Source organism: Watersipora subatra, chromosome 7 (genome assembly GCF_963576615.1).
Source record: "Watersipora subatra chromosome 7, tzWatSuba1.1, whole genome shotgun sequence".
In the NCBI taxonomy this organism is placed as follows: Eukaryota; Metazoa; Bryozoa; class Gymnolaemata; order Cheilostomatida; family Watersiporidae; genus Watersipora; species Watersipora subatra.
Genome location: NC_088714.1, coordinates 109,592 through 132,944, shown reverse-complemented (window position 1 = coordinate 132,944; position 23,353 = coordinate 109,592). Strand labels below are relative to the sequence as shown.

General features: G+C 38.3%; 2 protein-coding genes across 2 annotated transcripts; one reads left to right on the top strand and one right to left on the bottom strand.

Moving 5' to 3' along the window:
- On the bottom strand, nt 1-6,583 carry LOC137400327 (ras-related protein Rab-1A). Its single transcript, XM_068086657.1, has 6 exons — nt 6,394-6,583; nt 5,686-5,806; nt 5,536-5,583; nt 4,350-4,445; nt 3,959-4,090; nt 1-700 (listed from the first exon to the last, which is right to left on the bottom strand). Exons 1-6 carry the CDS (start codon nt 6,405-6,407, stop codon nt 503-505), a joined length of 609 nt encoding a protein of 202 aa, XP_067942758.1. The 5' UTR covers nt 6,408-6,583; the 3' UTR covers nt 1-502.
- Nucleotides 6,584-6,827: 244 nt separating this feature from the next.
- On the top strand, nt 6,828-20,588 carry LOC137399290 (adenylate kinase 7-like). The gene is made up of 15 exons (XM_068085332.1): nt 6,828-6,920; nt 10,572-10,748; nt 10,846-11,049; nt 13,582-13,692; nt 14,361-14,530; nt 14,619-14,709; nt 14,858-15,085; nt 15,270-15,453; nt 16,531-16,716; nt 16,921-17,057; nt 18,019-18,145; nt 18,434-18,555; nt 18,639-18,737; nt 19,930-20,088; nt 20,241-20,588. Exons 1-15 carry the CDS (start codon nt 6,828-6,830, stop codon nt 20,277-20,279), a joined length of 2,127 nt encoding a protein of 708 aa, XP_067941433.1. The 3' UTR covers nt 20,280-20,588.
- The last annotated feature ends 2,765 nt before the right edge of the window (nt 20,589-23,353 follow it).

Below are 23,353 nucleotides of genomic sequence, written 5' to 3'. Positions count from 1 at the left end.
TTGTAATTGTGTGTAATCTATTGTATTATTGAATTAATTACCAAAATGAATATTTACCACATGTAGAATGTTCCATAATTGTATAAACAAAACAACAGAAAATTGACACAATAGTCTTATAAAAATTAACAGCATATAACCCTAGTCTGAAGTCTGGTAACGAAGCACATTGAGTACATGCTGGACTTAACATCGTGCTACAGGAGAATGCACACCCCAACCTTGAAGAAGTGACACACATGGAATGATTGCTGTTAACAGTCTTTCCTGCAAGCTGCTAGAATAAATACATTTCCTGACATGAACTCCTTTTGTTGTTGCGGGTGTGCCACAAACGGGTCTTGCACATTTTGCAACAAAATACCATAAAGTGATCAATTAAACATAGCCAATATGCGCCGGGCAGCCCTGGTCCTCTATCGAGACAATAGATTGGGCAGCTATGGAGTATGTTATTGTCTCATTAAACCATAATATATTATATAATCTGTCTCGACTCCACCTAACAGCAGCCACCCTTTTGCTGTTGCACTGGAGCACCGCTGTGAATCTGATGCACTGATGGCCGGCTATCAGGAGCTGTAGGTGGCCCCATGCGGCTCTTAATCTCAGCTGCCATTGTCATGAAGGCCTGTTCTACATTTGTCGCATTTTTTGCTGATGTTTCCAAAAATGGCATGCCAAGTTGATCAGCGTATTCCTGCAGGTGAACATAAACAATACCATTAGAATCTATCAAAAACAAACTGCCATAAATTGGCATTGCTACACAGTGAACCTCCACTTATGAAAGACGAGAGGAAAGCCGAGTGTATTGGGACAAACACACAATAGCTTTTGTAGATACACGGAGTTGTTTGCTCTCGAAATGATAGTCATGACACGAAACTATATTACTGAGTAGCTATTTTTTTAAAGATTCAATGAGAAGTTTTAAAAATTGGTGAGTTGAAACATTGTTTAAAGGTAAAAGGTTTTATAGGTAAAAGTAAATTTGTATCATACAAATAATATTATTATTTGGCATGAGTGTATAATAGAACTCAATAAGGTTTTACTCAACTATACTACAAACTGTAAGCTATCGATGTAGAAGTCTTTATTATTGGAAACAAGATTTCTTGAGAAACAAGACACTGGCTTTGGGCTATTCGGATATGACCCAATGCATTCCACCGATGTTTTGACAACTATTGGTATTGTGGAGAGAGTCAAAACATTTACAAATAGAAAGGAAACGAAAAAGAATATTTAACATCAACTTTGTTGGAATAGTGGTTAATACTCAGCCGGAAAAGCTAATTTACACCGTCTCGTTTAAAAAAAATGAAAGGCACTATTTCCACCTTCGTCAAATGTCAACCAGAAGAGGTTTCAGATGTTGATAGTGACACGACTGTCATGAATTACTTATAACAACCATCCTTCGAGCTACTAAACAATTGGCTGAATGCATGACTTTTGCAGTGAACTTACCTTGGTACATATGACCTGTCAACACAACTATTTTCAAAATTTAATAGAAACTTAATACTTTAAAGTTTTTTGCTAACCATAATATTAGACTACCAGTTTAAACATAAATTAGTCCTTATAACGTATAAACCTGTAAGGTATGTCATAATCAGCAAAATATAAATGGGTATTAGTACGCATTATAATTGATTTTTGTTTATATAATCCCCATCTATAACCCAATGTCATGGCAAACTGGGACAAATAAGTTGCATTGCAAAAATGCAGATAATTCTGATGAAAATATTTGTTGCTCTGGATTTTTTTTGTAAAGGTGTACAACATATGCCACATTTTTATGCCAAATAATTTCTATAGTAGCTTCATAATATCTCATTTAATGTTAAAAAATGCTGATTTTGCCCAAATGCCCTCCCTATATAAAAAATTTGCAAGTCACAAAACTTCTAGAAGTATTCCTTTGATTCAATAAATATGTTTCTAGTTAAGAAAAAACCTTTCGTGTTTTGATCTGTTTGTGTCATTTGTTTGCAAAGCAAAACCAAAATAGAATTACAAAAAGCGAAATAAATGTGTTCATTTTGAATTAATTGTCTGTTTTAAACTTTATTTAGTGTATATTCATTTTAGTACATTACATTTTTATCGGCTGTCAACCATTGCTAGCCTCATTCAATTCCATATTTGGGGCTAATCGCCTGGAAAGTATTCGGATGCAAATGAATTAACATATAACAACATTTGCCATTCTAACTTGGAAACTATATATCATGAGAAAAGTGTTTTGTGTAGTTGAAATAAATTAAGAGAAAAAATAAAAACAACTGTAAAGGTTTTCAAACTAGGTCAAACAACCGTAACTTTTAAACTTCATAACTTGAAAGAAGTGTTTGGTTGAAATAAATTAGGAGAAAAAATTGGTAGGCTATCGCACATAGAGTACATGAAAATATCGAAGGCTATAGACATACATTGAGTGGTATAGAAACCCGTAGTATTTATCCAACGCAATCCTCCTGATAAAAATCATCAAAATAGTAACAAAACAATGTTAACCTTAGTAACCATAGAAACCTACGATGACTTCAGTGCATTTTGTGGTTATGATCAGCAAGATAATATAACATTACAATGTACAACGTGGATAGTTCCTTACCTTCGAGACAGACGTGTAACATAAACGCTGAATCTAACTTAAATGGATTTAACTTACTAAAAACATACTTCAAGGAAGCTTTAGTATGTATGTTAGTAAACTTCAAATTGTGAACTAAAACTTTATCATTAATCCGTTTGCGATCGGTTTTCACCATAACGGATAATGCTGAACTCGCTCTGGCGAGCACCGTGTATCTTTTAATAACGTATATAATTGGCACACAAATCGCCAAATTTCAAGTCCGAGATAAATTATTGTTGATATTGTGGGGGTGGAACAAATTAGCCCTAAAGAAAAAAAGACAAAGAAGCATCGTGTTGCATATACTTGGGTCGCAAAATATTTCTTAACAGGGGCATCGTAACGCTTGGGCACAATGCTAAAATAATTAGTTGTGCATACGCTAAACAGTATATGATTACATCTTAGATCATTACGTTATGTATGGCTCAGTAAAAAGCAGCTGAGTTTTACAACTTGCGGTAGCAACCTCTGTGAGTTTAAATCCATCAGAATGCGGATTTTTAATTCCAAGATTTTAACAGCTATATTTGGAACATCACACGTGACTAATTTTGAGACCCCCCGCAGTTTTTGCTCAGTCATGTCTAGACTCGTCTTAATCTCATCTAGTTTTTTATGTAATTCTCTATTTTTTTTTACTGCTGTGTACTGTCTTGTTCTATTTATTACGTAGCAATATAATTCTAACACATATTTATTACAGGTTTTAACCATTTCGTGCATTTATAATTTATACAGATTATGTCCAAGTTTTGTGGTTGACTTGAAGAAGGTTAGGGAATTTATATGGTGCAAATGGTTTTTTCTTACAGTTTTTTTTACTTATAAATGGACCAAATTAATTTCATAAGTAGAGGTTCGACTATATACCTAAACCCATATAACTTTTACAAATTGCTATATATCCCAACCAATAATCTTTTTGCTACGAAACAATGGTTGAGAACCTGTTACTTTTATACTACAGTAAGTAGTATAAAAGTAACAGTCAAAGTAGTCAACGTACTACTAGTCAAAGTAGCAAACTTTGACTGAATATTCACCATCCTAAATGTAATTGAATAGATAGAAAAAGTTGTTGACAACACATAGTTAGTCCTGACACAAGCTATGACATACTAAGTATAGCTTAATTATTATCTAATCTTTAGCATTGGTAGCAGTGAAATACAGCAGGTGTGTTTCACTGTGTCTACTACATATAACAGTCAGATTTTAAATATTTGGTTGAAATGATGAACAATGAACAATATTAGGCATGCATAGGATTAAACATGGATATTCACAAGCATTGCATACCTTAGCTGTCGTGTAGTCAACAACCTTCTTTGTTGTCAGGTCACATTTGTTGCCTACTAACAGTTTGTTAACATTCTCGCTTGCATATCTGTCAATCTCTTGAAGCCACTGCCTCACATTGTTAAATGATTCCTGCAAGCCAGCAAATGATGAACGGAATGAAAGAGGGACAATTATTGATCTGATAGAGACAGGCACGATGTATGCCTACACATGGAAGGGCTGGCGCATGAAGGAATGACTAGCGCTCACATCGCAGCTTACAACTAAAATTACCCTACGAATAACAACGCTAAAATAAAATTGTCAACTTCACTTATTACTGTAAGCAATATAACGCTTAATAACCATTGAATTGAATAATTAAGAAATTAACAAATGAGAGACATGCCTGGTCTGTGACATCGTATACAACAATGATTCCAAATGCTCCCCGATAGTAGCTGCTTGTTATTGTCCTAAATCTCTCCTGGCCAGCCGTATCCCACTACAAGAGAACACCCAACACATGTGGTACATTCTCATTACACCAGAATGCCCCGGTTCACACATGCCATGAGCTGCAATCTGAAGCAAAATAACAGTAATACAGATTGAAAAAGATTTCCGAAAGGCAAATAGGCTTTCGTGTCAAACTAACTTGGAATTTACTCAGAATGTTTTGCAGATTCGTGAATAATTGGGATACTATCAATAAACATTACCGTGCTTTTCGGACTATTAGCCGCTACTTTTTTCTGATGATTTGTCCATGTGGCTTATATAAGGGTGCGGCTATTCTGTGGCTTTTTCTTTCACCACTAGGGTGCATTAACCAGAATATCCGGTTAGTGCGCCTCTAGCGGTGAAAGAAAAAACGAAACAATGCCAAACGGTACTGTTCCGTTAGATATTAGGTTAAAAAGCGTCGGTTAATATGAAACAGTGCAGTTAGGCACTGTTCCGTTTTTCCTGTTCCGAACAGGAAAGTTGCTGCCGTATTAAAAAGCAAAGTCCTGAGTTCTGCGGCCTATACAATGTGGTGCGGCTTATGTATTGTTTTATTATCGGTTTTTGGAAAATTAAGCAGATACGGCTTATATAGGGTTTATAGTCCGAAAAGTACGGTAATATAAACCTATGCTTCAAAGATATCTTTTGTAGGCACAGCTCCATGCAGGAAGAGATCGCATGGAACAACAATGTCTCAACATTGATTTTCTCATTGTCCTAGTTTAGACCAAACAAGATAAAATAATAGCATTCATATTAGAGTTTCTATCTTGATGTCTACAACAGTGAGGAGGCATTTTTTTGCAGTTACTTCAAAGTAGCTGTGTAATAGTTCTAGTAAATCGACCATATATAAATGAGGAGGGTAGCAATTTGCAAGCTGACTACAAAAAGTTTGTCGTTTACGCCGCTTCCTTCATTGAAGGAACCGGCGTGAATGACAAATAGTTTTTTGTTGCTTCCTTTATTGAAGGAAGCAACAAAGAACTATTCTTAAAAGCATCAAAATCAAAGAATTAGCAAACTCGACTATGATCACACCCATGCACCAGTCATGACCATACAACTGGAAAGCATATACTTACAATTTGCAGTTTTATGGTTTTGCCGTCTAGTTCTATAGTTCGTATTTTCTAAAAATAAAAGCATTGAGTAAAACAAAAGCATAGAAATCTGATACAGTATCAATACACGTGAACAACAAACAACCACTCGATATAATAAAAAAAACTTACAAAATCAACACCGATGGTGCTGATATATGATTCTGTGTATGTGTCATCAGCAAACCGTAATAGAAGACAGGATTTGCCTACCCCAGAGTCTCCAATCAGTAACAGTTTAAACAAATAGTCACTAAAATATAAATTGTCAATACTTCGGTTCTGTATAGAACAATCAAACAAAACTAGTATAAATGGGAAGGTATCATGACACATGATATTAAATATAAGATCTGGCATAGGAAACTTTTATTCCTACTGCAATATGAAGGTGCTGAAAACTTGAATCTTCCAAGAATATTTAACGACAAAGCAGAGTTCTGTGTAAAGTATACTCGTAGATCGGTCTAGATTAAAATGCGAGAACTTTTACTAGAAAAAGAATAGAACAGTCTAATGAATTAAAGGAAACAACCTATTTCTGCCTTTACCGCAGGCTAAAGCAATCATGCTTATATTGCAGGTCGTAACTGAGCCCAATGCACAGAAGTAATTTAGCTAGAAGCAAAATCAAGTGCACAACCATAGACCACATTAGCTTTAATTATGGCAAATTATCTACAGAAAGACAAGTCAACAATTTCTTTTGAATTTTCACTGATCTTGACAACTGCAGATCCTGCTAAAGTTTTTGAAATGCAGAAATGAAGATGAGAAAATGTCCAAGAGACTAGAATAACTACTAGGTTCCTAACTAATTAACTAAACACTCGTACTCACTATTCAGGATTCATATTTATCTACGTATGACTTTATACAGCGTTCTGATAAATATGTCTAGCTTGTCTCTTTTCGATGCAACACGCCACTCGCCTTAGTTTCACCACAACGTCAGGCAGGCCAAGACAACAAAAACACGATCACTTCCCGAATATTGGAATATGGCTGATTGGGCGTAAAGTGACGTCAGCAACAACGCGTGGCATAACGATAAGCGCGTGAGTGACCTATTTGAGTAAACAGCCTCAAAGAAAGCAATGTTACAACAATTAAATATTAGTGCAACGATATTCATAGTTTTATATACATAACAATTTGGATACACCTTTGAAACATAAATTATTATTTTTTTTGTTAAATAAACTTTTGAAACTGTTTTTATGTGTCACCACTTAACTTATTTTGCTGTTATAGTAACGCAAACAGTGTCAAGCATGGCGTCCGAAGAAGAAGATCAACAGTTGCCTAACAGTAAAAAGCTGTTTATCAATCACGTAGATTCTTACCAAGGATTTAATGTAGCAAAGGTAATAGACATTTGAAGTTGAATAAATTATTGACTGGTCTCATCATGTAGCTTGAGAAGGAAATAAGCTAACCAGGATTGCTTCTTACTAATTTATGTTTGCCTCTTTGCTTTGCCGCTGAATTTTCAATACCCCAAGACGCCACAATTAAATAATCAAATATATAGTAAGAGAATTAAATACAATTTGTCATATTTTATTTTCAGAAATAACATTCCGTATGCTCGTGCTTTAGCTACTTTTTGTCTGTTGGTATGCTAAATATTGTCTATACTTTGTATTGCTCAGTGATGCTTCAGCGATTTTCATTTGGAAGGTTATTTGAGGTAATGATCATTTTGTATATTACCTGTTTTGTAAATTTAGCATTTTTAAGGATTGTAAAAGAAGCTGCCTTTTTCTTTACTCTCGAGAAACAGTCAAGCAGTAAATAAACACAATGAGTGTTTAGTCACCAGAGAACATATATTTTATCACTAATATAATATATGTATATATATATATATATATATATATATATATATATATATATATATATATATATATATATATGTATGTATATATGTATATACATCGAGAGGAAGTAGCTGGTGGAGTGGGACCAACTCAGTGCTTGCTCTCGGACAGGCTAGGCACCACTGTCACCAAACCAAGTAGGTCTATCTGATGCCAGGCACTCCTGAAACTGCCGAGGCAGCATTCTGGAGTGCCTGCGGAATCCGATCAGCATGTGTACTGCGAGTCAGCCCCATCGCTTTCAAGGCAGGCTTCCGACAAAGTATCAGTCTTTCTGGTCCCTGGGCATGGTCTTGAGGCCCACAACCCTGGAGCTGGCTCCTGAAGTGCGGGACCTGGTTGAGTGAGCAACGGTAGACACATCAGGCTGGCCTTTAAGGCGGGCCTCCGACGTTAAACCGGCCGGTTTCTTTCCAACTGGTTCTTGAGCGTCCTCTTGACCAGGCAGCTAGTGCGGCACATCCTGGTTTAGACGGGCATGATAGCATGCTAGGTCTGGGGTACCATACCTAGCCTTTCAAGGACCTTAGCCGGCCAGTCGATTTTTAGGTCCACTCTCCACGGGTGTTGGCCATCCATAGCCGACTAGAAAAAGCTTGCCTGGCTCAGGGGCAGCATTCCACATGCGATACAGCCGACCGAGCGCAGAGACATTCCTTTCCACAGACCCACTCGAGCAAGTGTTCGCCAGGAGACAGTGATATTGTCTCCAGCACAGGCCCGCCAGATTTCAGAGATGCTTCTGTCTTTAGACTTGGTTTTATGGAGTTGAGATCCTCGATCCCACCGCTGCCACCAGTGTAAAGAAGACTGCTCACTCCTTTATTCTTCACAAGACAATCAAGCAACAAATAAACACATCGAGTGTTTAGTTACCCAAGAATATATATTTTATCACAAATACCCTAGGACACTTATATTTTGCTAGTATTTAGTTTCGTGAGTAGCATACAGAGTAAGCATTCACTGCATCCTAATTTCGCAGCTCTGATGAGTGCGAAAATATAGTGATGTGAAAATAAATGCAGTGGAACAAACAAAATTAGATTCCTCAGGTTCAGTTCACCCGTCACCGATAAGAAAAAAATTTCAATTTGGGACTAGTTTGTAATTGTGAACCGCAGGCAAAATGGTGTGGGCGAGGTCAATAATGCAATTTGATCGCTTGCTGCCATTTGTTTCTTGGACTATCAATGAACAAAGCTATTTAATTTCGCGTTTTCGCTCGTTCGTTATGATAGTTTAGTTTCGCACATGAAATTTTCGCGAGATGATGACTCCGCGAGAATGCAAAAGTTAGATGAGGTGAATACATAAGTGTCCTAGGGTATATAATATTATAAATACATGTATTCAAATGTCTGTGCAGCTATTAATAATCATGCAGAAATCCTGCGCTTGCTCTGTTGGAATGATGACATTCTACTTCTATTATGCGATCATTTATCATTATGCTCTTCCCTCTTTTATTGCTAGGTAAAAGAGGGCGGAGCCTAATGAAATTTATTGATTTATTACTCAGTCATCAGAGTCTGTTCATCGGTGACTGAGGTTTCTCTGATGGCATGAAGGCTCGGTCCAGTGACCATGTTGACTGTGGGGCCGGTCTCTATGGCTCTGGACACAGTGCTCTGCCAGAACAGTATTTTTGATATATGGATGTATTAAAGTTTTTTATGTATTTTTTAATGAAAGTTAATATTCATCGGTTCACACAAAGCAATTCTCAATATTTATTAAATGCAACAACATAAGGCATAGTACAAACACTAACGCAATGAAAGTTTGTTGTTTTATCGAGCATTGAAGTTTTAGATTTATTTAGTTTTTTTTCTATTTTCCTCTAATTGAACTATTTTATCTCCTCAGGCTAACCCAGCCACGGGATGTACCTTCACAGAGATAGGTAGAAATTATCTTATTTAAAGTCTGATGAAGCTGTTTACAGAATGATATCAAGCATCGGTCCAGCCAGTTAATACGTGATACTTCGAGTTATAAAGGAAACAATTAAAAAAGCCAGGAATGCAAACTAATTGAAAAGCTGAAAAATTATTTTTTAAGGAGCCTACATCAATTTGCTAAACAATTAAGACAAAAAAAACCAGTTGTTGTGTTGGAGCTACAAAACTAAAATATTGACTGAACTATTTGCTTGAGACTTGCCAATGGTGAGTCTCTGTGCATTTAATGCGGCTATCTTGGCTTATATCATACTGCTGCAAGTTTTTGAATAAAGGAGTCTGTTCAATGGAAAAAGTTAGTATTCAGAGCTCATATGCAATCAAACAGCCTAAAACTGAGAAGCAAATCTTGCATTTAATAAAAATTAGCATAAATCGGAGATAATAAAAATGCAACTTGGCAAAACCATGTTTCAGAGTTTTCTTGCCTTGAGACAGCTCCTACAACAAATACAATATAATTGACTTCATGGGGGGAATGATTCATGAATCCTCATTTGATACCATGAAATTGCCGCACCGCATTAAATCCATGAGTTTACGGCATCTTCTGCAGTGTAGGTACATACATAATTGTATGATCAAGTGACAAAGGTAGGTTAAAAAAAGTTTCGTATTTTTGGAAGACAAGAATGAGTAGAGGCGGAGTATCTATTTGTGGAACACAATGGCGAGCGAGGTGGGCAGTTCATGAAGCATGACCTCTAAATAAAAGGAATAATTGGTTCACGAGGCTGCTAGGAGATACATTGAATAGTGAATAGTAACTTAAGACATCTATGGCATTAATTAACTCAGCGTAGAACCACTGTCACCAGTGCGATATTTAATTTATCACGGATACCTTGATCTGGTGCTAATTATTCTAAAAAGCAGGTTGGTAAATTTACTTCTGCACACAGAAAGTGTAACTTTTCAGTCTTGCTTTTTGCAGAGCTTAAAAAGGCTTTAAAACTAAATCATTCATTGCAAGACAACTCTCCAATGGGGAGTAATAAACCAATTACACTGTGTGCTGAACATAGCTCTCTAATCAGGAGTGATAAAACAATCACATTGTGTGGTGCACATAACTCTTCAATTAGGAGTGATAAACCAATGGTAAGCATGCTGTTTGAGTAAATGATCAGTAAAGTGTTAGATTAACAACATATGCTTATTTTTCTTCAAGTACCTAGCTGGCTGTTTAGTTGGAGCATCATTGGACGATGCTGAAGACGAGACGGAAGAAGCTGATGAAACAGAAGAGCAACCATTGACAGGTCCAAAAGCTGGCTGCTACCAGATTGTTGGTACACTAAAAAATGCAGATGCTAAGAAACCTGATTTTGTCAAAGAGATTTTCGAGGTACCGAACAAGCCTTCGTGATGTTAATATCAATGTAACCATTTATGTGAAGCTGTACTTTATTCTTACATCGTGTTCATACTTGTATGCATTGCAGTTTGACACGAGGGAAAAGCTCCTTGAACAACTCATAGAATGCGATGTGATCGTATATGACATAACAGGAAGTCCTGATCAAGTTGATGAAGCTGCTTGGGCAGTTTCAGAGGTGCACGCCGATATGGAGCGTATCGACAAGCAAAAGATGTTTATTCTCATATCGAGTGTCATGACATGGGCTCGTAGCAAGCCCCTTGATCCAGTACGTTTCATCAGTTTTCCTCGCATTCTCACAGACTATTCTGAATCTCTCAGATTTTTTTACTTCTGTGATGTAGACTTTACCAATATTCTCTTGTATGCGAAGCTCAGATAACAAGTGCTGAGTGATGATCATTTCTAACCTTTTATATGTTAGCTAGCGTTGAGGGGCTTAGACTCGCTGATAGTATAGTAATCATTACCATGTATCCATTCCTCTATCCAACTTACTCTGCTCATATCCCTTACCATTTTCAGCTTCTATCCACTACTTGTTCATATTGTCTCCTTTATTTGCGTGCACTCTCACCTATCTCATCTACTCCCATCTATCCCATCTACTTCCACCTTTTTCATCCACTTCCACCTATCCCATCTACTGCCACCTATCCCATCTACTACCTATCCATCTACTCCCACCTATCCCATCTACTTCCACCTTTTTCATCTACTCCCACCTATCCCATCTACTCTCACCTATCTCATCTACATCCACCTTTTTCATCTACTGCCCCTATCTCATCTACTCCCACCTATCTCAGCTACTCCCATCTATCCCATCTACTTCCACCTTTTTCATCCACTTCCATCTATCCCATCTTCTCTCACCTATCCCGTCTACTCCCACCTATCCCATCTACTTCCACCTATCCCGTCTACTCCAACCTATCCCATCTACTTCCACCTTTTTCATCTACTGCCCCTATCCCATCTACTCCCACCTATCTCATCCACTCCCACCTATCCCATCTACTCCCACCTATCTCATCCACTCCCACCTATCCCATCTACTCCCACCTATCTCATCTATTCTCACCTATCCCATCTACTCCCATCTATCCCATCTACTCCCACCTATCCCATCTACTCCCACCTATCTCATCCACTCCCACCTATCCCATCTACTCCCACCTATCTCATCTACTCCCACCTATCCCATCTACTCCCATCTATCCCATCTACTTCTTCCTTTTTCATCCACTTCCACCTATCCCATCTACTCCCACCTATCTCATCTACTCCCACCTATCCCATCTACTCCCATCTATCCCATCTACTTCCTCCTTTTTCATCCACTTCCACCTATCCCGTCTACTCTCACCTATCTCATCTACTCCCACCTATCTCATCTACTCCCACCTATCCCATCTACTTCCACCTATCTCACTCTACTCTCTCATTGTAATGAAGTCTACTGCACTGTTGAACAGGATGAGGTGGATGATGACCGGCTACACCAATTGGGAGAAGTAAGACTGTGATGATAGGCTAAACAATGGTTAACCTTGACTAGACTTCAATCGGCAGTTTTTTGTAGCTAGAGCTAGATATACAGTTGCGTAGTTACTAGTTACAGATGCGCATAGCGGCAACGAATGGCTTGTTAGAGTCTCACTCAGATTTGAAAAGGTTTAGACAGAATGGCTAGCTAGAGTTGTATCATCATGATATTTCTGACAGCGTGTTAAAAATTATATACATATAGGTATATTACCTATAGCGTTAGGGGTAATATACTTAAAGGTTGACTTGCAACAAAATTCACATTACCGTTATTTGATATGAAAAGATTCACCATGTCTTACTCTGTTGTGTTGTAGGTGCAAAATGTGTGGAAAGGTGATTACAAGCTCTTAAAAGCTAAAAAACAAACAGAAAATCGCAGCCACATGAGACCGCCGTAGTTTGGATTCCCTTGCCAATACGGCTCAAATGTGATGTAGTGGTGAGAGATGGTTTCTGTTTACACTTTCTTGCAACCTTATTCGTCGAAATATTTTCACAAATATACTTCAAGCATTCAATAAAACTATGTCTATTGTTCTTACGCGTCTGTTATATTGTCATTGTAATGCTGTCACTACTCACTTTTAGCAGTGATATCTTATAACTTACCGTAAACAATCGTTAAACTTTTTAGCCTTAGCTTGAAGGAGTACATATCATTGTCTCATAATCATGACGAGCCTGTTGGTCACCTGTGATAATCGAAAAGTGCTGCAAAAATTATTTGCGAAGTATTGGGTCACATGATCAGAGAACGACTTGACGATTGAATAATGCCGAAACAAAACTGTAAAGTAGCGAGCATCTATATTTGATACGGGGTCTTCGGTAAAACCCGAAGTGTTTGTCATAAACTAGTACTACGATAAGTTTTATATTGAGCTTTGTATTGGCCTTTCAATTCACGTGAGAACATACGTGACAAGACGATAACCAAATTTCGTGGTTACGTCATCGAAATAAAGAGATTCCAATCTACGGCCGCTTTTCGTTTTTGAGCTTTTAAGAGCTTGTAATCACATTTCCACATATTTGGCACTTACAACACAACAGAGTAAGACATAGTGAATCTTTTGATACCAAATAACTGTAATGTGAATTTTGTTGCAAGTCAACCTTTAAGCATTTCACCTTTTCCACTTCTCAACAAATTTTTGAGTCAATTTTAAGACTACGTTGAGGTAGCTGGACCTTCAACAGTATGCGATGAATTACATGTTTCAAATGTTATCCTCTTATGCTCTAGGATGACCCAGAGATTCCTTTCACGGAAGATGATTATCGCAGGAGAAAGCCACATCCAAACTTCAAGGAGCATTTGAGTTGTGAAAAAACTGTTATCAAAAATGGAAAAACGGTAAGTCTGCTGTTTAGAGGGTACATAACTGACCAGGAACAGACCAGACCTTGACTGGCTGCATGGTAATCAGATATGTGCTGCTAGCTTATGTAGCAGTAGCTTGACCCACTTCAAGGCTCTGATATGTGCTGCTAGTTTATGTAGCAGTAGCTTGACCCACTTCAAGGCTCTGATATGTGCTGCTAGCTTATGTAGCAGTAGCTTGACCCACTTCAAGGCTCTGATATGTGATGCTAGCTTATGTAGCAGTAGCTTGACCCACTTCAAGGCTCTGATATGTGATGCTAGCTTATGTAGCAGTAGCTTGACCCACTTCAAGGCCCTGATATGTGCTGCTAGCTTATGTAGCAGTAGCTTGACCCACTTCAAGGCTCTGATATGTGCTGCTAGCTTATGTAGCAGTAGCTTGACCCGCTTCAAGGCTCTGATATGCGCTGCTAGCTTATGTAGCAGTAGCTTGACCCACTTCAAGGCTCTGATATGTGCTGCTAGCTTATGTAGCAGTAGCTTGACCCACTTCAAGGCTCTGATATGTGCTGCTAGCTTATGTAGCAGTGCTTGACCCACTTCAAGACTCTGATATGTGATACTAGCTTATGTCGCAGTAGCTTGACCCACTTCACGGTTTTGACTCTTTTTAAGTATGCTTATTCGTCTGTTTTCAGAACAAATCAAAGTTGATAACATTTGTGGTGGCCTCAGGCATCACATACGGCGCCGGAGAGAACATATTTCACTACCTCTACAAGTCTGCATGGCATAATGCTAAACAGCTGCTGTGTTTTGGCAGTGGGCAAAACGTCTTACCCACAATTCATATCAAAGACTTGGCCGGGTGAGTCAATCACTTTTTTCTTTATTGCATAGCGTAGTTAGTATTTATTGCTGCAGTTTTAACAGTGTTTTTGTATATACCATTGCAGGGTCATACAGAATATAGCAGATATGAAACCTAAGACAAGATATATTGTCGCTACTGATGATTCCCAGACCACTTTGGAAGAAATTGTCAAGGTACCGTATTGCACGCGAATGCTGAATCTCAATTGCTTAAAATATCCTTCATTACCTCCAACACTGATATCTTTACAGACACAATGATGATTGATCTGCCTTCTCTCTCTTCCCCATTTTTAATGCAACAGTAGTTCTATTTTTACAGGGGGTCAGCTCAAGCCTGGCTACTGGGGCTGTGCTAAATATAACAAAAGAAGAGGCGTTCCTTCGCAGTGAAATTAACCAAGATGACTTTGACATGCTCCTCTCCAACTTAAGGATGGATTCAGTTTTTGTAAAAGAAAATATGAAAATTCGTTGGGTGTCAGAGACAGGCATTGTTGAAAACTTGCCAAAAATTGTCAAGGAATTCAGAGAGAGCCGAAAGCTCCTTGTAAGTATTTCATTTAGTTAATTCATCAATTTCATTACTTCAAACATGATTGCATCAGGCAACATATGGCAGGCTTAAATTTGTAAAGATCTTTAGACATGTATAGATATGTTCAGCGTGCATTTTTCAATTTTTTTGTTTCTTTACCGCATATAAAAATGCCTTCATATTTACTTTATTTTAGCCAATGAGAGTGTGCGTGCTAGGTCCGCCTGCTGTTGGAAAAACAGCGATCTGTGCTGAGCTTGCCAAACAGTACAAACTGCACCATATAAAAATCAAGGATGTGATTGATGAGGCGATGTCCAGGTATGAAGCATCAGCGGCTAGAGCTGAAAAGGGTGATGAAGAGGATGATGACGGAAAAGGTGAGGAAAAACCACATTTTAATTCTATATTTTTACCCATAGAAAGGTTTATTAGGAGTTGCCCCTGTATAGATGCCTCCTTGATCCCATCATGAACACAAGTAACAAAACGTTTTGTTAAAAACTTCTAGAAAATATACAATAAACAAGGAACAATTGTTTTAAATGTGTTTTTCTTATATATAACTTGATTTGAAAATTTATTTCAAAGAATCAAAAAGATGTGAGAGGCTGGTAACTCTTGTAAATAGCACTTTGGTACAAAAGTACAGACAAAACCTCTCTCGTTCATCTGTCGCTTAACGATTAGGAACTTTTGCACCTGTTCTCCAAACAAGTTACTATTGGCAGTCATTGAGAAGCTCAGGTTCCTGAACAATCGGTAGTAATAAGGTAGATGTATCTACAAGCATATCTATACGTGCTAAAGTACCTATAATATGCCTACAATCTATCTATGTGTTCTTTTAACAGAGGATGAGTTTGACTTCCAACAAGGTGATATAATATATTCTTACAAGTATATCATTCACTCATGCGTTTCTACCCATAATCCTCTGCTGGTATTTCATTGACAACTCACTATTATTAATCTAAAATTTTTGATTCAGTCCAATAAGGTGATTAATGTTGTGGGCAACTCATCATTCCCTCCCGTTGTGTGTATTGCAATGAACTGCCAATCTTAGCTCCAAAAGAGCGATCTCATGAACTGTCCGCTGTTTCCCAATATCGAACATTCCAGTGAACAGTTTTTCTTAATTCGTTTATGCTCCTTTGTCATGTCTGTTTATTTAATCTGTGTGATGCATATCTACAAGAAAACCCACAAAAGTACGCAAGCGTATGGAAGTCCATGTTGGTAAACAGTTACATGCAAGTTTGTATGGCTTTGAGAGAGTAGAGCCATCTAATATCAATGTATAATAATTTTGGTTTTCTGTGAGATTAATTTTTCTCTTGAAAAGAATATCTGACATGCGACTTCTTCAAGTATCTCTGTTTGAAATCTGAGATGTGAGTAGAGGGTAGTAAGAAAGGTAACAAGACGCCTCTCTCAACAATCTGTTGTTCTAGCTCAAGATGATGCAGAAACGCTCGAGAACATCAGGGAAGCGATGGAAAGCAACAATGGCCGAATCGATGACACATACATCATCAAATTTTTTCGAGATAAGCTCAAATCTATGCCCTGTCAGAATCAAGGCTTCCTCCTTGATGGATTCCCTAAAACAAACGAGCAAGCTAAAGAACTCTTCGCTCGTGAGTACCATGTCTCGTGTTTACTCACACTACTAGTTATTTTAAGAGCTTACTGGCTTCCAAATTAATCTGCTGTTTCCAATAATTCTTACTGTTGCTCTTCACCTCAGTCTTTGACAGTGTAGAGCTCCGCTTTTTACTGAGACAACTACTCATATTCTTCCATTTTCAGTCAGCATAAATCTGACTCTTATTTAATAATAGCTGATGAAGATTTGGAGGAGGAAGAAGATGATGAGAAAACTTCATTTGATAAAACAATCATGCCTGAAGCCATTATTTTATTGGATGCAGCAGACGACTTCCTGCGAAACAGAATTATGAATCTCTCCGAAACAATGGTAGTCATTTAACACAGTTGTATCTTCAACTTGCTACACTCCTAGATGAACCCAGTTATGCGGGTATCATCTCCTATAGCCTTGTGTTTCTATAGGACTTGTTAATGTAAGGCTATGGGTTGTTGATGCGGGGTGCGCCACGATTACCGCATAGATATGGATGCTACCTAACTGGACATTAGTACAGAGGTAGATTGCTGGCAACATCTACTGTAAGATAACTTGTACGTAATACCAAAAAAGTGCTTTGTAAACTTCTCATAAAGGAACCAGTGTGAAAAGGCATTTTGTGAAATGAACACTGTGTCAAGATGATTAGAATAGAGCTCAGTTGTGGCTAGTGAGCTCATCTGACCCCTCTTTCTCGCTCTCTTTTCTTTTACAGTTGTGGCTGGTGAGCTCATCTGACCCCTCTTTCTTGCTCTCTTTTCTTTTAGAATAGAGCTCAGTTGTGACTGGTGAACTCATCTGACCTCCTCACCTCTGACCCCTCTTTCTCGCTCTCTTTTCTTTTACAGTTGTGGCTGGTGAACTCATCTGACCTCCTCACCTCTGACCCCTCTTTCTCGCTCTCTTTTCTTTTACAGTTGTGGCTGGTGAACTCATCTGACCTCCTCACCTCCGAACCCCTCTTTCTTGCTCTCTTTTCTTTTACAGTTGTGGCTGGTGAACTCATCTGACCTCCTCACCTCCGAACCCCTCTTTCTTGCTCTCTTTTCTTTTACAGTTGTGGCTGGTGAGCTCATCTGACCTCTCTTTCTCGCTCTCTTTTCTTTTACAGTTGTGGCTGGTGAACTCATCTGACCTCTTTTTCTCGCTCTCTTTTTTTTAGAATAGAGCTTAGTTGTGACTGGTGAACTCATCTGACCCCTCTTTCTCGCTCTCTGTTTTTTTTAGAATAGAGCTCAGTTGTGGCTGGTGAGCTCATCTGACCTCTCTTTCTTGCTCTCTTTTCTTTTAGGTGACAGGAACTCACAACGATGAGGAAGGACTGAACAGACGTCTCAATGCTTACCGAGACCTCAACCAGGAGGATGAATCAGTCATCAACTATTTTGATGAGCTTGAGATATTTCCTGAGAAGATCGGTGAGTAAATATCAATTGTTTGTGTTTTCATCAACATTGTTAGAAATTATCATGCTGAGTTAAGAACAGTTTTGATTCTCTTGATGTTTTTTATTGACTGCCATGACACTTTTGCACCAGATTTGTTTATGAACCTGTCAGACCTCTAAATCTTGGCTCTGGTTACTCTATGTATATATTACATAGATGTGCGTAAAAACTCGGTGTATATACTCCATAGATGTGCGCAAGAACTCTATGTATATATTCCATAGATGTGAGTAATAACTCTATGTATATATTCCATAGATGTGAGTAAGGACACTTCTAAGAACAATGCTGACACAGTCGCTAAGATAAAGAAAATCATAGGAGAGCCACGAAACTACGGGCCAACTGACGAGGAGAGAGAGGAGATGAGGAGGGCAGCTGTAAGTCTCTGAACTCTCTGTCATTGTTATTGCTAAGGGTCGGAGCAGGAGTGTTCCCTCACTAAATTAGGTCTTGTCTTTAGGAGGAAGCTAGGCTGAAGAAAGAGGCAGAAGAAAAAGCGGAAAGGGAACGAGCTGAGATGGAAGAAGCGATGCAAAGGAGGGCTAGACAGGAAGAATGGGTGAGTTATTGAGAGCAGTATAATAGGATATTTTGTCCGTTGGTGTCATTGGATGGAAAGCAGGTAATTTATTGAACTAGTAAAGATGGCCTGGTTTGACTCAAGTAATGTTGTTAAGAAGTATTGCAGCCCTTTTTTGTCAGTTAGTAAAATGGTGACATCGCTTTTGAAGATGCCTACTCTCCGCTTACCTCATAAACTAGCATCTCGAGAAGAACTTTTTGCCAGACTGTTGGTATTTAATCCTACAGAAAGGTCTGTTTAAGAAGATTTATTTATGCGCATGACTTGAATGACTTGAATCACACTCAAGGACTTGAAATGTCTTTTAAATAAAGTGGGTCATAACAGTTCACATCCATCCAACATGCAACTTCTGTATGCCAGATCAACTTCTACCAACTTCTTATAATAGCTACTGTTTATACGGTATGAAGTGTATGTCTTTAGACTAAGAACCTTAACAAGTACCATAACCTTTCCTTATATGGTATACAATGTATGTCTTTAGACTAAGAACCCTAGCAAGTACCATAACCCCTCCTTATATGGTATACAATGTATGTCTTTAGACTAAGAACCTTAGCAAGTACCATAATTCCTCCTTATATGGTATACAATGTATGTCTTTAGACTAAGAACCTTAGCAAGTACCATAACCCTTTCTTACACGATATACAATGTATGTCTTTAGTCTAAGAATCTTAGCAAGAACTATAACCCCTTATTCTATGGTATACAATGTATATTTTTAGGCTCAGAGCCTAAGCAAGAACCATAACCCCTTATTCTATGGTATACAATGTATATCTTTAGTCTAAGAACCTTAGCAAGTGCCATAACCCCTCTTTACACGATATACAATGTATGTCTTTAGTCTAAGAATCTTAAGCAAGTACCAAAACCCTTCATTCTATGGTATACAATGTATGCCTTTAGACTAAGAACCTTGAGCAAGAACTATAACTCCTTATTATATGGTATACAATGTATGTCTTTAGGCTCAGAGCCTAAGCAAGTACCATAACCCTTTCTTACACGATATACAATGTACATGTATGTCTTTAGTCTAAGAATCTTAAGCAAGTACCAAAACCCTTCATTCTATGGTATACAATGTATGCCTTTAGACTAAGAACCTTGAGCAAGAACTATAACTCCTTATTATATGGTATACAATGTATGTCTTTAGGCTAAGAACCTTGAGCAAGTTAAAAAAGAGGAGTACGAGCTGCTGGAGGCACAGTCCATCCCACTGAGAAACTATCTGATGAAACACGTGATGCCGACACTAACCAAAGGTCTTATAGAATGCTGCAAGGTCAGGCCTGAAGACTCGGTCGACTTTCTTGTAAGTTCTCACTAACAATTCTCCTTGAAAAGTTTGCGCAAGACTATTTTTTTGAGCGCATCATTGTCTGTAATTATCTTCCCTTGCTGTAAATATTCTACCCATACTCAAAGACTCTGGTATCAACAGTTTCTGCCTTTTCTATTCCACAGGCTGAGTACTTGTTCCAGAATAATCCACAGATAGACTGAAAAGTACCAACATCATGCCGCTGTTTCCTCTACTAATCAGCTAAGCGTGTATACCTGCTGACGACATATGACAGCAGACTCACTATCTCCCTACTATTATTAACTCTATTATTATTCATCTCGTGTCATTCAATATTTTTACTGTGAGTTATTCATGTACTTATCATATCATGCACGGGTAAATAGAATGTTGTGTACTTACTGTGCACCAGCGAAAGGAATCTTATGTGCTTACCATGTGCTGGTAAAAAGAGTGTTATGCGTTTGTTACGAGGTTACATGAGTTTGCTAATAAAGCCTCTGGTGTCAGACTGAGCCATAAAATGCTGTCAGTGACTACAAATACCCCAAACTCTCACAGCAACTTTATTAATCACAGCAGGCTATAACAGCCAGAACTCTAACAAATCATCTCTACTACCTTAGCCTGATCTTGGAAACTTTTAGATTAAAACATTGTTTTCACAAAGCCTGACTGCGCAGATAGTGTATTTAGAGGCATGTAGTCTGGTTCACAGTTGAATCATTCTACTGAAGCGGCGTACTTTTCTTTCGTAATATAGAAACTCCACTAATCAAATACGGTGGACAGCAGTTTCAGTTGGTAATAACCTGAGATCTACATGACTGCTTTTAAAACAAAAGATACCGAAGCCAACCTGGAGGGATTGGGGCAGAAGCGCCTAAGGCACCATAGATATGAATAAACATTCATGCCAAGCATTGTCACTAGTGACAGGCGGGTGACAACAGACAACACTTGATAACAATGAATTGAAGTGAGCCGCTAAAATACAACAACATTTGAGCCTAGATAATCTTTTGTGAGAAAATTTTTAGATTTGAGGTATCCTGAGACTTGTTATTCTCCACTGTAAATTTAAGGTCAATGTTTAACAGAAGGACAATATACTGTAAATTCAAGGTCAATGTTTAACAGAAGGACAAGGTACTGTAAATTCAAGGTCAATGTTTAACAGAAGGACAAGATACTGTAAATTCAAGGTCAATATTTAACAGAAGGACAAGTCAGCCTTACCCCTCTCCCATCTGTGCAATAATATAAATATAATTTTATACAAACTAATATGATGTAATACAACATAATGCTATATATTGTAATATATGCTGTAAATTGTAATATAATAAGGCCTCATTGTATGCTGCCAGAGTTAAACTGGCTGCTTGCTCATTCCTAAAACTGCACCTGTTAGCAACTGCCCTCTATATTTTGTATCTCAGTTGTATTGGTTTGTTGCTGAGCACCATTGCATGCACTGGGCAGGTAAAAGTTCAGTTTATAATAAATTCTAAACAAATTTCACTGCATGTTCATTGTTTCAGTCTTTTTTGTTTTCAGAATTGTGGACTGTCTTCACTTGAATATGAAAAAGGTCTGTAATGAACTGTGCCAGCAGAGCTCCAAATGTCTTGAGTCTTGAAAACACCAGCAGCGAGTAAGCTGAATAGGTGTAGGGCGAGACTAACATTCTATTCTTCATGACAGCTCAATGTAAAAGGTTAAGCACAATGCCCGATCTGATGAGTGTGACAGGTCAAGCACAGTGCCCGATCTGACAAATGTGGCAGGTTAAGCACAGTGCCCGATCTGATGATTGTGACAGGTCAAGCACAGTGCCCGATCTGACAAATGTGACAGGTTAAGCACAGTGCCCGATCTGATGAGTGTGACAGGTTAAGCACAATGCCCGATCTGATAAATGTGACAGGTTAAGCACAGTGCCCGATCTGATGAGTGTGACAGGTTAAGCACAATGCCCGATCTGATAAATGTGACAGGTTAAGCACAGTGCCCGATCTGATGAGTGTGACAGGTCAAGCACAGTGCCCGATCTGACAAATGTGACAGGTTAAGCACAGTGCCCGATCTGATGAGTGTGACAGGTCAAGCACAGCCCGATCTGATGAGTGTAACAGGTCAAGCACAGCCCGATCTGATGAGTGTGACAGGTCAAGCACAGCCCGATCTGATGAGTGTAACAGGTCAAGCACAGCCCGATCTGATGAGTGTGACAGGTCAAGCACAGCCCGATCTGATGAGTGTAACAGGTCAAGCACAGCCCGATCTGATGAGTGTGATAGGTCAAGCGCAGCGGCTGCTGTGATAGCCTTCATGCCCTCTGGTTGTCAGACTGAAGAAATAGAGTATATAAAAAGATAATGCACGGATTGCTGAGTTACATGTAGAATATGAGATGAGTTAGGGCTCTGGAAATTTGACAGCAGACTCTCTACACCACTTGAGGATTATATTATGTTTACTCGTGAACTGACCCTGTTTCATCCATTAAATACTTCCTCATCATACAAACTGATCAAAATCATTTGAATAACAAAGTTATCACTTGTCCCGTTGTAAAGCGTCATAAAACAATGCAGACATATATATACAACCATAAAAATATACGCAACAAAACCAACATGTCATACAGAGGTCATAGAAAGGTCATATGTTTGTCATGCGTTTTACACTTATTTGTCAGCGTTTGATGATACTGTTACCATAATGTTTGCAGGATCAGTGCATGAGCTGTTTGCCCTGCACATACTGTGAGAGATTAATGAACAGCAAATCATAGCTTATGAAGTGTAGATTGGCCGCTGACAAAGAACTGGCTTGGTTGAAATATTAAATCCTTTTCGATCTCGCCGCAGGAGAATAAGAGAACAATGTATCAACTTGTGGCCATGCCTCTTAAACATTTAATTCCCGAACTCGTGTTTAGCTAAGCTTCGCCATAGTCAAGCACTGAAGGAGTCAATAGCAAGATTATTATTTATAAGTGGCAGTTACTCACTGTCCTATATCCACTCTGCTGGCAGCTCTGGCAGCACTGCCGCTTTCTGTAGACAGCTTCGCTGCAATCAAACTGATTGACGTAGATGAGGAGAATTCTATGGATCACTATTAGGATGGTTAAAGTTGCCATGTTGTGAGCATCATTCTGCCTGTTTCCATTCTTTAACAAAGGTAAGGAAAAGGAAGACTTACTCATCAAAGTTGTGTGTGCCCGGGTCTTCATTTTATTCTAATAAAAAGTATAAAACTGATA